The 15227-nt window shown below is 39.1% G+C and overlaps 1 protein-coding gene across 1 annotated transcript; it reads left to right on the top strand.

Moving 5' to 3' along the window:
• Positions 1-9002: 9002 nt before the first annotated feature.
• LOC137260046 (perlucin-like) lies at positions 9003-14963 on the top strand. Its single transcript, XM_067797737.1, has 4 exons — positions 9003-9070; positions 11885-11964; positions 14297-14390; positions 14676-14963. Exons 1-4 carry the CDS (start codon positions 9010-9012, stop codon positions 14894-14896), a joined length of 456 nt encoding a protein of 151 aa, XP_067653838.1. The 5' UTR covers positions 9003-9009; the 3' UTR covers positions 14897-14963.
• Positions 14964-15227: the final 264 nt, after the last annotated feature.

Raw genomic sequence — 15227 nt, 5'->3', positions numbered from 1 at the left:
ATGATCAGTTACCAAAGCCCTGTATTATCATGGGCGATTTGAATGCGCACAACCCTCTGTGGGGAAGTACAAGTACAAGCAATAAAGGCAAGGTTATTGAGGATTTTCTATCTGAAAATAGCTTATGTGTTTTTAAGGACGAATCAAACACTTATTTACATCCTGGTACAGGATCGTATTCTGCACTTGATCTGTCCCTTGCTGATTCAAACGTGTACAACGAATTTGACTGGTCTGTTCATAATGACCTTTGCGGAATTGACCACTTCCCAACTGTCCTAAAAGCTATCAAACCTGACGATGACCCACCTTTATCACGGTGGAATTTTAATGAGGCCAATTGGTCTTTATATGAAACATTGTGTATGGAAAAATTAATACCAGAAAATTTTATCAATATATCAGACCCGATAGAGTTGTTTTCTGCTCAGTTAAATGAAATTGCTGACCAGTCTGTTCCTAAGTCCTCTGCAGTTCCTCACATTCGTAAACCGTGGCTCAATAATGAATGTAAACAGGCAAGAAAGTGTAGAAGGAAAGCTGAAAAGTATTTTCGCCGACACCCCACTGTGCATAATCTAGATAAAGTAAAAATTTTAAATGCCAAAGCTAGACGGGCATTCACACAAAATAAGCGTCAGTCGTGGAGAAATTACGTTAGTAAAATAAATTCACGCACGCCAATGACAAAGGTGTGGAACATGATCCAAAGAATAAAGGGCAAAGGTTCGAAATCTACTGTTCATCACCTAAAGGATGGTGATAATTTATTAACTAACAAAACTGATATTGCAAATAGACTTGGTGAAACTCTCGCCAAGTATTCATCCTCTTCCAATTATGTCCCTGAGTTTCAAAAGTTTCAGAAACAACAGGAGAAGAAAAGATTAAATTTTAACTCAGACAATGGTGAGGATTATAATGAATTATTCTCAATACATGAGCTACATACCGCCCTTGAGCAAGCGCATGATACAGCAACAGGGGCTGATGATATCCACTATCAGCTCCTGAAACATTTGCCCGAATTGTGTCTGGAAACGTTGCTAAACATTTTTGATTCAATATGGACATCAGGGAATTTCCCACCTTCCTGGCGTAATGCCATTGTGGTCCCAATACCAAAGCCTGGCCGGGATCATACAGATCCGTCGAATTACAGACCAATATCTCTCACTAGCTGTGTCTGTAAAACCATGGAACGAATGGTGAATAATAGATTAGTTTGGCATCTTGAAACAATAACCTTATCACAAATATTCAATGTGGTTTCCGGAAAAATCGTAGTAGCATTGATCATCTGGTACGCCTAGAATCCTTTGTTAAAAATGCTCTAGTAAATAAACAACATGCAGTATCGATTTTCTTTGATCTCGAGAAGGCCTACGATACCACCTGGAAGCATGGCATTTTGAAGGATTTACATGACTTCGGTTTAAGGGGTCGTTTACCTCTTTTCATATCACAGTTTTTAATAGACAGGCAATTTCAAGTCCGAGTGGGCTCAACCCTGTCTGATCATTACAATCAGGATCAGGGTGTCCCACAGGGCAGTATTTTGTCTGTAACACTTTTTAGTATCAAGATAAACAGTTTATCCAAGGTTTTACATGATTCAATCGATGGATCACTTTTTGTGGATGATTTTAATATTTCTTGTCGAGGTAAAAATATGCATACTATTGAAAGACAATTGCAGTTGTGTTTAAACAAAATAAATAAGTGGTGTCTTGAAAACGGCTTTAAATTTTCTAAATCAAAAACTAATTGTATACACTTGTGTAGAAAATATAAGCCGCATAAGGACCCAGAACTATTTTTAAATGGTTCTCCCATCAAAGTTGTAAAGGAGGCCAAGTTCTTGGGTCTAATTTTCGATTCCCACTTAACCTTTTTGCCGCATATCAAATCACTAAAAACAAAATGCTTGAAGGCACTCGATTTACTAAAAGTGGTATCCAACTCAAAATGGGGAGGGGATCAAGCAACTCTCCTACATTTATACCGATCACTTGTCCGTTCAAAACTCGATTATGGCTCCATCTTATATGGTGGTGCTTGCAAAAGCAACCTGATACTTCTTGATTCTGTCCATCACCAAGGTCTAAGACTTTGTCTTGGGTCTTTTAGAACATCACCTGTTGACAGTCTCTACGTTGAGGCTGATGAACCATCTCTTCAGCAGCGCCGTATACAATTAGCTTTGCAGTACATTACTAAATTGTACTCTAATGAATCTAACCCTGCATTTGATTGTGTCTTTAATCCCCTTTATGAAGATTTATACAACGAGAAATCTTCTCTGGTTCCACCTCTAGGGCATAGAATTAAGCCATTTCTTTCTTCAGTCGGCATTCAACTGGAAAGCATAGCTCCCTCTCGTCTTCTTTCTTCTCCCCCTTGGCAGATGGTTAGGCCCCAAGTGGACCTAACATTAACATCATTTAAAAAATCAGAAACTAATGAATTACAATATAAACAGGAATATAATCAAATGAAGCATAAATACAGCAATTATAAATCTTTATTTACAGATGGGTCCAAGGACGGTGGCGCAGTGGCCTGTGCCACTGTCATTGGATCCAGAACTATATCTTCTAGATTACCAGATAATAGTTCTATTTTTACAGCTGAAGTCAACGCCATATTAACAACTCTCAAAAATATTCAAAGACACCCTAAACGTAAACAATATATAATCTATTCAGACTCTCTTTCTTGCCTTCAGGCGATCAAAAATATTTCTTGTAAACATCCATTTTTAATTGAAATTATTGAATTGTATAATAATCTTGCTACTGGCCAGTGCGACATCGTCTTTTGTTGGTCACCCAGCCATGCAGGAATCTCTGGGAACACATTGGCTGACCTCGCTTCTAAAGCAGCACTCAACAAATCTGTGACACCACTTCTTATTCCTTACAGTCATTACAAAGCCACCATTAGATCTTATATCCGTGATCTGATGCAGAGGAAGTGGGACAGTCAAGTGGGTATAAATACATTACATGAGATAAAACCTTACATTGGTTATACCCACTCGGGTTGTCAGTCTAGATTTGAAGAGGTCATACTCCGACGATGTCGTATTGGCCATACAAGATTTACCCATAACTACCTGTTAAAAGGTGAGGATCCTCCGTTTTGTATCCCTTGTGATGAGAGCGTCACGGTCAAGCATATCCTGCTTGACTGTGTTGAATTCTCCATCACAAGGGATAGATATTTCAATTTCAGAACCATCAAGGATCTTTTTACCACTGTTGCTTCACATTTAGTTATTGGTTTTTTTAAAGGAAATTGATTTTTTGGTTGAATTTTGAGTACTATGTTTTGTAAATAGATGTATTTTAAATATTGGTAGCTTGGATTGGTGGCTTGTATTGTTAGTGGCTGTACCCTCAAAGGGGGTTGAAGTAGTGTAAAATTAAGTCCCAAAGCATTGATAGTGGATTTAATTCTACCAGGTTTTTAATCGTAGCATTCTTGTCATTTTATATTTGGCTGGCATTTCGTATATTCAGCCAGCAGCTGAAGGGATGGTGTAAATCAAGCTTGGGTCCATGCGGGTAGCAAAGGTAATGTAAGTCCCCATGGTCCCTAGTATGGTGATCTCCTTTCGGTTGTTGGCGATCTATAGCTCGTGTTTTATCATGTATTGTCTTCGTTGATTACAATGTTTTAGTTTTTCATGCTGGTTTTATATTCATATCTGTGATGTTCTAGTGTTTTTACTGTCCTTCGTTGACAGGTTTTTATGTTATACGTATATTTCATTTCAGAATTAAATGTTCTCGTCACGATATGGCTGAAATATTGCCGATGTGACGTTAAATGTTAACTCACTCACTCACTCACTCCACCATTGCATAACAGCTTGTTTAGGAAGGACGTGTCGGTTTCACTCAGAGCACTTATGTTTACTTTGCCATCCACTGGAAGTGTGATGATGCTTTTACCTCCTCAGTCCTCAACTCAAAGCATAGCCCACCTGCCAACGCCGCGTGCTGCCTGTCATTAAGTTCTGTTTGTTAAGTTAGATGAAACGACTGACGACACCTATATGTAATGGATATTTCAACCATCATACTTTTAATAAGTGCAGCAGCTGTACACACCTACCCTGTGGTGGCTGATTCGGGCCATTGCTTTATCATCCTGCAAAATCTGGGCGACATCGCGACAAAGGCATAGTACGACACGACATTGCGATATGGCAACACGATGTAGCGACATTGCGATATGGCAACACGATGTAGCGACATTGCGATATGGCGACACGATGTAGCGACATTGCGATATGGCGACACGATATAGAACTGCTCATGGTTCATATTAATTTAAATGGCTAATCAAGGAGTGTGTTTTGCCTTTGTTTACATAAACCTAAGAAAGGTAGCACGCAACTATTTTCCTGACTGGTGTCACTGATAGCGTATCGTTCTCTAACGTGTGTTTCTTGTTGATTATAACAGATGCCTGTCATTGTTATCATAAGAACACGGTTTGCATTTATGAAGATATGAACATAAAACCCGTTATACATACTTATGTAGCTAATTTACACTGTGGAAGCGGATTTTTATATTTATACTCTTAACACGTGAGTTCTTAGGTAAACATTTTCTTTCAAAAGTGCAACATCTTGTTGAACAGGGAGTGTTTGAGATTCTGTTTCACTCGGCTGATACAGACTGAACTGAAGACCGCCACTGAATGGAACCAGCACAGGGTCAGGCGAACAGGGACAGATGTCAGTGGAAAGCCAGATCTTCTCTTCTTTCTTCCATCCGATTATGGTAGGATTCACTGAAGTCACCTACACTTTTGTACATGTTGTGTATGAGGTAGTTTTGCAGATCTTACAGTAGAAAGATGTTCTAAGATACCCGCTCGCATGTTACGCTGACACCCGCGTTCGAACCCCAAACTTGCGAGTGAGTGAGTTAATATTTTACGTCACATCAGCAATATTTCACCCATATTGAGACGAGAATATTTAACAATGAAAAGGAATATATATATATATTGTAACATCTGTCAACGAAGGACAGTCAAACAACTAGAATATCACAATTAGCATTAAAACTAGCGTGGAAAGTTAACACTGATATCATTATATGGACGACACAATATAAAAACAGGCTATAGATCGCCAACAACTGAAGGTAGATCACCACACTAGGGACCATGTGGACTTACAGTACCTTTGCTTCCTGCATGGAACCTAGTTGGATTTACATCATCCCCTCAACCGCTGGTGATTGTACGAAATTTTAGCCAAAATTAGAAGAACAAAAATACTATGCTTAAAAATCCTAATAAGTTTATATTGACTTTGAACGTTTTGGGACTTACATACCCTGTCAGGAGGACAATTATTTTACAATACTTCAACCCCCTTTCAGGGTACAGCCACTAACAATTCAAGTTACTAATCCAAACTAACAAATATGAAAATATATCTATTTACAGAACATATTACTCACAATTCAACCAAAAAATTTATTTCTTTTAAAAACCTAATAATTAAAAGAGAACTAACGTTGGTAAAAAGATCATTAACAGTTTTGACATTGAAATATCTATCCCTTTGGATGGAGAATTCAACACAGTCGAGCAAAATATGCTTGACCGTGAATCTCTCATCACAAGGGATACAAAATGGAGGATCCTCACCTTTTCACAGGTATGCAGTATATCTTGTATGGCCAGTCTTGTATGGACATCGTCGTAAGATAACCTCTTCAAATCTGGACTGACAACCCAAGTAGGTGTAACCAATATACGGTTTTATTTCAAGTAATTTCTTTATACCTACTTGGGTGTCCCACCTCTTCCTCATTAGATCACTGATGTGCGTTCTAATGCTAGCTTTCTAATCAGAGTATGGCGTAAGACGTGGTGTCACAGATTTGTTGAGTTCCGCAAGATCGGTCATTGTGTTACCAGATATTCCAAAGTGACTGGGTAACCAACAAAAGATGATGTCGTACTGGCCTGTAGCAAGATCATGATACAATTCAATAACATTTATTAAAAGTGGCTGTTTACAAGTGAGTGAGTGAGTTAATATTTAACGTCACATCGGCAATATTGCAGCCATATCATGACGAGAACATACGTGACAAAAAGAATATATATGCATGTTATGAAGAACCTGTCGACGAAGGACAGTACAACCACTAGACTATCACAGTTAGTATTAAAACTAGCGTGGAAGCTAAAAATAGTATCACTATTTGGACAGTACAATATAAACACAGGTCATAGATCGCCAACAACAGAGGGTAGATCACCATAGTAGGGGCCATGGGGACTTCCAGTACCTCTGCTACCTGCATGGTCCCTAGCTGGATTTACACCATCTCTCAGCTGCTGGCGACTGTATGCAAGATTAGCCACAAATTACAATGACACATATTATACAGCTGAAAAAGTGGAAGATTAAATCTGATTCCAAATGTTTTGGGACTTACGTACCCTCTCAGGACAATAATTTTATGGTACTTCAACCCTCTTCGAGGATACAGCCACTAACAGTGTTATCTGCTAATTTAACTTCCAGTCATAAAATATTTACAAGTCTAATTCTTTGAAAAACGCAATGATTAAATGACAACTAGCATTACTAAAAAGATCCTTCATAGTTCTTGATTTAAAATAGTTATCCCTTGTGATGGAATATTCAACACAGTCAAGCATGTCTTTGAATATATTTAAGAGCAGTTAATACTCTTGTTAGCTTCAGCTTTAAAAATAGAACTGTTGTCTGGTAATCTAGAAGATATTGTTCTGGATCCAAAGACAGTGGCACAAGCCACTGTGCCACCGTAAACAAGGATTTATAATTGCTAATTGTTTTAATTGATTATATTCTTGTTTATATAGTCTGGTTCATAATTATTGAGAATTTTTCTTCTTACTTTGAGCTATCCTAACACCTCAACTGATTCACTGATACTTAAAACTAAGTAATGGTATAAGGGAGGTAACTCATCTTGGCCTACTGAGTGTAGTACAATTAGAGTTACCTCCCCTGAACTTGTAGCAGACGTCATTTTCCTCAGCGCTGTCAACAATGTCTGCTGAAGATAAAAGAAGGTTGATTTTTGAGTTGTGTAATCAAGGAATAGATGATGTAAATACATTGGCAGAGAGAACAGGAACTCCTCTTTTTACTGTGTATAGGATAAGGAAGAATTTTAAAGAGGGAAAGGATTTTGGGCACCAGAAAGGAGCAGGGAGACCCAGAAAATTGGACTTCTCAGATCGCGTCCGGCTGGGAATTTTAGCGTCTAAAAAGCAAAGGGCAAGCATCTCCAACATCAGGTAAGAAATGATAGAAAGGGGATCAACAGCTGTATCAAAATCTACAGAAATTTGATTGATCTTGGATGGGAGAAAAAGACTGGAGTTCCTTCTCCTCTCATGAAACAAGAACATAAAGACAGGCGTGTTGAGTGGTGTTTGGCACATGAAAACTTTGACTGGGAAAATGTGATTTTTACTGATGAAAGCTCAATATGGGTATATCCCAATAATGTGATAATATGGACAAAGTCTGCGTCAGCACCGTTGTATCGACGACCTAAATACAGCCCAAAGTTTCATGTATGGGGAGGGATATCCTTATTAGGAACGACCCCGCTGTGTGTGTTTGAGGGAAATCTGACAAGTCAACGCTACACTAACATATTAGATAATTTTCTCCTTCCAAGTGCACATGTGTTTTATGGAAATGACTGGATTTTGCAGCAAGATAATGATCCTAAACACACCGCAAAACATGCCAAGCAGGGGTTTCAGGAGAAAAATGTGACTGCATTACCATTTCCTGCATATAGTCCTGACTTAAATCCCATTGAGAACATTTGGGGGATGATGAAGGAATGTGTGAATCAAAAGGGGTTGACAAAAATTGAAGACATGAAGAGAGAAGTGGTCCGATACTGGGACAGCATAACTCACGAGACACTAACCTCTCTAATAGGAAGTATGCCTACCCGTCTTAGACTGTGCCGTGAAGCTCAAGGAGACTTGATAAAATATTAAATTGTTACCTACACAACATGAAAAGGTCAGTTCACTTTCACAATACATTCAATTTTATCTGATTTGTTCTCGTTTAATAATATGAAATGCTTTAGCTATTCTCAATAATTTTGAACCATACTGTATTATAACTCATTAGTTTCTGATTTTTTAAAAAACACATGTAATAGGTCGACTGGTGGCCCAACCAAATGCCAAGGAGGAGAAAAAAAAGTCGGGAAGGAGCTATATTTTCTAGCTCAATGCCGACAGCAGAAATAAATGGCCTAATTCTGAGCTCAAGAGGCAGAACACGAGAAGACAGTTTGTTACAAATATCCTCATGATGATTAAAAACACACGCAGGATTACACTCATTAGAAGATAATGTTTGTAATACATTGTAGCGATAGTTTTATACGGCGTTTGTTGAGAGACGGCTCGATACAAACTGAGCGTGAGATCGGCAGTAGAACAGACATGTGAAATTGACGAAATCAGTGAATATATCTTTTTAAAAGACAATGATGAAAAGCACCCGTAAGAGTCAAACAGCATAAATACTGAATATTCGTGTCAGTGAGAGATTTGAGTTAAAAGATCGTTTGATTTACCATGAAGTCGCGGACATGACGGTTTTACTGATACCATCAGTTTGGCATTGATATTTTACCAACCACCACCGGTGTGATGTGATACAAATCTACTAAATCAACTCTTTACTCACCAGTGTGAGAACACATTACGCTCCACATCTCCAAGTCTCTTGTCGAGTAAGGCATCTGATCACATGAGTTATGATTTCTACCGCCTTCCGACACTGTAAATTTCAGATGGCGTGTTAGATACGTGCATGTTTCTGCAACAGCTGAATTTGTCCCGGATCTAAAAGCTTCTGTAGTAAGACATAAAAGCTGAGTTCTCAGTCACACTGCACACACGGCGTTGTGTGCTGCTGAGTTGAAGTCAACTGTCATGCAACTCAAACTCCTGACTGTCCTGTTGTGCTTTGTGGCCACCACTTATAGCCACGCAGGTAACTTTTTTCGTAAATTTCCGTACAAGTCTTAACCACGTAAACTTTCAGTGACCATGACATCCACGTTTAGTATATTACAATCAGTGTCACACTATTTGAGGTGTAAAACTGTTTCCCGTGCGTTGAGATCCTGAGTCGGAGAAGGGATTGTTGTGTTTGACGGCACGGAAGCCAGGAATAGTGTCCACTTTGACCCTGACTTCACCAAGACGGGTGCTAGAATGGGTCCAGTTCTATCAATCGGCTGGTCACGCCATTACCTGAGCATCACTAAGTTATATGTGAATAAAGGTATTTCACTTGGTTAATCTGGAAATCTTCGCATTTCGATCGTATGAAAACCTTCCTTAGAGTCGTATATCAGAAGGCGGTAGTTCATGGACCGCTCCTGCATCAGACAGCTGTTTCGGGCCGAACTAGGCTAGCATTTTACTCTGTTTGGCTATTTTAGCTGTCTGTGTCCTTCTTGCTGTAGTATAACATCCATATAGTCCCGGGATTGTAGTCGTACTCTGCAGCATCACTAAGTAATGGATAGGAGAAAACACGCCTCCGAGGCTTCGGTAGACAATGATTTCCCGACGCTGATGGGTTTACATTGTCTGCCAAAACCAATCAGACGTGTTTTCTCTAACATATATACCGTCAATGATTGGTACTTACAATGCAGATGATCATTTAATGAAACTACATAACATTAACTGAAGTCAATTTAATAACAGTAACTATAAGTACATAATTTCACCTCAGCGCTTATGTCGGTCCGGTGGCCGTATGGTAGAGCATCTGCCTATGGATCTAAGAATTACTGTTCCACTCTCACTTGGAGAACACATTAATTTTGTATTGTGAATTTAATCTTGAACGATGTTTTTGCAAATGACTTCAAACTCTCATGTATCAATTGAATGTTGATGTTCGTATGAAGTTAGGAAATGTAAAATCTGGGAAGCATTCTTACTAACGAAAAGTAAAACCTGAGAAGGGGTCTTTCTAGCGAAAGGTAAAACCTGTCCCTCCAAAATAAACCTCAGATGTTGTCACTCTGGGAAAACAAGAGATGACCTAATATATAGTGAGAAGCACACTTTAGGTTTATGTATTTGTGCACGTGGTTAACATGGAAATCAGCGCAGTTCGATCATATGACAACTTTCCTTAGGTATATGAGAAGGCGGTAGTTCATGGACCAATTCTGCATCAGATAGCTGTTTGGGACCGAATTAGGCTGGCATTTTACACTGTTTGTAGCTATTGTAGCTATCTGTGTCCTTCTTGCTGGAGTATTACATCCACGTAGTCTTGCTATTGTCACACTCTGCAGCAGCTCCGTTCTTGTTGGGTGGGGAGCTAACACTAAAAGAAGGCCTATCGATACTGAAGCTGTAACATCTTCTTATGAGGGATTCTTGCACACTATTGGTTCCTGACCACAATTTGTGGTGAGTGAGTGAATGAGTTTAGTTTTACGCCACAGTTCACAATATTCCTGCTATGTGGCAACGGTCTGTAAATAATCGACTCAGAACCAGACAATCCAGTGATCAACAACATGAGGATCGATCTGCACAAGTGGGAACTGATAACATGATTCAACCAAGTCACTGAGCCTGACCACCTGATCGTGAGACTGGGACACGACGAAATGAGTTTGCCGTAGGTTGACAGATGATGTGTAGGAAATAGCTGATTGCATGATCATCTAGACGAGGCCTGCTTTCGGGAAGCCCCTGGTATATTCCGCGGTTTTACAAGTTACGACTGGACATGACTTTGCTTGTATCTTTAACAAGCCATCGTGTAAACAAGCTCCCAATGTCCTTACATCCGCTGTTACAGAGACACAATCTACAACTCACAAATCGTTACTTACCACACAAGGAACGAGATTTTGGGGCGTATTGTTACATCAGTCTGAAGTCATGTTTCGTTTGTTACCAAAATACTTCGTACCTAGAATCAGGGAATTAGCCGAGGGATCTCCACATATACACAATGAGGATTCCAGTGTCTGACAGTTGTATTGATACTATATATTTGTTCGATCCTATACACACGGAAATCAATATAGCATCGATGCCCTTGAGTTGAGTAAAATACTTTATAAACATAATACACCATTGTCAGTTACAATATGAACGTAGTACACCATTGTCAGTTACAGCACAAACGTAGTACACCATTGTCAGTTACAGCACAAACGTAGTACACCATTGTCAGTTACAGCACAAACGTAGTACACCATTGTCAGTTACAGCACACACGTAGTACACCATTGTCAGTTACAGCACACACGTAATACACCATTGTGACTTACAGTATAAACCATTATATAACCAGTACTACATAGGTCATTGTTATCAATTACAGTCAAACTCAATGCTTGCTAACAAGGTTCTTTACCATTACAAAGATGTACTGCAAACATTTACATAGTTCTTATTAACAGCTGTCTCTGTACCAGTAATGTCTGACTTTCAAATTACAACTGTATTCATTTATTCTTAAATAATATAAATAAACGATTACTGATAAACAGTTGAACAGTGACAAAGGTTCAACATAGAAGTGTCCTCCACATTAACATGAACTGTTAGCCTAGAGTGAAAGAAAGAGAATGGTGGAATGGTGGGTGAAGGGGTGAATTTTGAGTGTTTATTTATGTGTCAAGCATCCATAAAATTGTGACAGATAACTCACCCATCAACGTTGGGCTATGGGTCACTATAAAATCCATAACACATGATGTTGTACGGGCGTGCTATCTCTCTCCCAGGTGATTCCATTCATAATTGACATTTTCGTTATCAGGGTGCCCGCTAGGATTTCATCAACACCGAAGGTCCTGCTACTGGTTCTCCACCATCACAGGTTCGTTTGCGGAGGCAGCTGTAAGTGTATCAGTCCATTCTTCTCTTGGATCTTGAAAACTGTATCCCACTGGGCTTAACATTATCAAACCAGCTAATAAAACAACTGGTATCACACAAATATTCTGGCCACCCGTGAGTGAGTGAGTTTAGAATTGTAAAAATACATTCTTTTTCGAGTTTACAAAATTCACCTTTTCATATTTATACAAAAATACATGTATGCATCTGGCTCCAAAGTGTCAGTCCACCTGAAGTAATTGGTTTGGTAAAATGCAAGCAGACAAATTCTTGGCAATGCACTGGATTGTCACGTGAAACGTGGATGGTCCTAAATACTTCACCTACTGCTGACTTTCTTTTGATATCTTTGGAAACACATACCCCAAACAATTAAACCTACACATTCTTCTTCACACGCTTTGTCACACATGTTTTCTGATCCATAAACAGGACATAGTGCTGAAGAAAAGTAAGACAAATTCATAACAATACACTAATACATTTACATGGATAATTTGTACTGAACTTGGAGAACTGGTGTACTGCTTAATAAACACTCTTTAAGGGTATTGGAACTTCATTTAAATCCCATTAAAATTCCATATCAGTTTGTTACCAAGATGGGTAGCGCCCAGAGGAACTGTATGGTCTTACGGCTTTGCAAATGATTTCTACTAAAATTAATCTGTTAACATATAAAGAATCAACAGTACAACAAATAAATCAGAAACACATATAAAAAAGTCTTCTAAAGGACGACTTAATGACGTACATCGAGCGTGAACCCAGAGAGAAGTGTTGCTGGATTTGTAGCGCTCTTGTAAGTGACGGATGTGAAGTCGACCATTCACGTGCCATGGGTGACTAACTGCCCGATAAATTGATCACTGGGAGGTTTAATCGCAACAAGCTGTTGATAGAACATTTTGTCATTTGGCAATTTAATCTTAAAGTTAGCCGAAATACGTTTATAAAAAAGATGGCTTTGCAAAGTATTCGACAGCTGTTGACAAGAAATTCCAAAATGGATGAATATACATATGGATAGCTCTTCCTAAGGACGACTTGGTGACTATTCTACATTCTAGTTTTCTGAAAAGAATAACGAATTGCTTGATTTTGTTTTTGGTGCTGTGACACATATGTTCTTAAATAGTAGTGAAATGAAAACATATATTTTTAAACAAAACTCTCTTGGACCATGGACTTTGAACGATAATGGTAGCAAACTTTATCTAGTCACTATATGGTTACAATAACGACGATGTGACGTAAAGCCAAACTAAATTCTCTTTGGAGTGAGAGGTCAGTCCGAGACAAAAGCATATGCGCAACTTGTGATTGAAATCCTTTCGGCAAACACCAACAGCAGAGCAATGTGTGGAGAAATTTACATTCCATACAAGTTTTACCCATCGAGTTACAATTATATATATCGGACAAGTGAGTGAGTGAATGAGTGAGTGAGTGCGTGAGTGAGTTCCCACACAGGAACGCCGTCACAATACATGTGGTTACACATAGGAATACCTGCAACACCAGGTGTCAACCTGAGGTTTGTTAGTTATATTTTACGCCGCACTCAGCAATATTCCAGTGATATGGCGGCGGTTTGTATATAATCGAGTGTGGACAATCCAGTGACCAAAAGCATGAACATAGGTTATGCGCAAATGGGAACCGATGACATGTGTCAACCAATTCAGCGAACCTGACCACCCAATCAAGTAAATCCTTCTCCCGACAAGCGTAGTCGCATTTCATGGTAACCATGAGTTGCGGCGGTCTGAAAATATTCCAGTCTGGACCAGACAATCCAGTGATCAACAGCATGAGCATCGACCTGCGCTACTGAGAACCGATGACATATGTCACCCGATCCCTTTGGTAGCCTCTTACTACAAGCATAGTGGACTTTTATGGCAGGCATTGGTTGCTGAAAGCCTATTCTAACCCGGACCTTCACGGGTCCATGGGGGATAGTAAGTGTTTAATGCATCACTGGAGTCCTAGTGTTCAAAACCTACGCGGTAACACTTATTTTGACAGTTGTGGTCGAGGCTACATTCGAGTCAGAATGGGATCAATGAGAGTTTTCATCTCCAGAGCATATCCACTGGACCTGCCATTTTAATTGTGAAACCCACATGGTGATATTGATGAAAGTAGAACATTATTACTGCAAAGTAGTATTTCAATTGCCGTGTACTAATCACTGATAAAGTTCTGTGCAAAAGCCATATTTCTAGACTGGAATAAATTCTGTTATAATTAGGATAAGGATGTAATAAGGATATTGAATGAACTTCCTCATCCGTTTTTTATTTGAATATTGGAGTTTCCTTTTCAGTCCTACTGTCGCTACTTGGAGAGCCACCTTGCCACACTATCAAGCAGAAAGGAATATTCCTATATCAGGGGATATGCTATCCGTCATGGGAAAGGTGGGATTCATTTGCTTCAAATGCACTTTGACCCTCCAAGAGCTTGCGATGCAACATTTTAGTAATGCGTCACATGATTGGACTCACTTTGTAATTATGTCTGAATAAGTAGTCAAAGAAGGACTCATAAACACATATTTGTTGGTAATTCTACTGGTTCTAGTACCAGGGTAATTCTGATATATCTTCAGTATTTGACAGTTGATATAAAATGCGTTATAACTGATTTAAACGTCCCATATTTGGTATCCATAAATTGATTTTCTTCAACCGTCCTGTTTGCAGCTCCCAACTACTGGATTGGCGCATCTGATCTGAACATAGAGGGGAGATGGTTGTGGGAAGGACAACGTCGAATGAAGTTCACAGCCTGGTCTCCTGGACAACCTGATAATGGGGGAAGTAATGAACACTGTCTGGAGATGAGAAAGAATTATGGAAATTATCTCTTGAATGACTATATCTGTCAAAATACAGGAAATTTTATTTGTGAAAAGGAAATGTAAGATGTTTGTTTTCCACAAATCAACCCCAAGAGATTGCATGTAATCACGCAACAGAAGGTGAAGTAAAGTGTGCATGAAGTTAGTCTTGTGTTGTTTTTTCTTTGTCTTGTTCCCTTTACATTGAGGCGATAGCGTATCTAAATGATATCTGATGAGTGAGTGGGTATGATTTACACAACATATGGAATTATCCCCGTAAGTAGTATTATAAATGCATGTTCTGGACCACTGTCCAAAGTCCAGCACAAGGCAAATGGCAATGGATCTATAAATAGCCTCCCAGCATAGGCACTAAGTTCTAAACACTTTGTCTTCAGGTCCTCTGTGGCTC

This window comes from Haliotis asinina, chromosome 13 (genome assembly GCF_037392515.1).
Source record: "Haliotis asinina isolate JCU_RB_2024 chromosome 13, JCU_Hal_asi_v2, whole genome shotgun sequence".
In the NCBI taxonomy this organism is placed as follows: Eukaryota; Metazoa; Mollusca; class Gastropoda; order Lepetellida; family Haliotidae; genus Haliotis; species Haliotis asinina.
The sequence above is the reverse complement of the archived record's forward strand: the minus strand, read 5'-3'. Positions and strand labels throughout refer to the sequence as shown.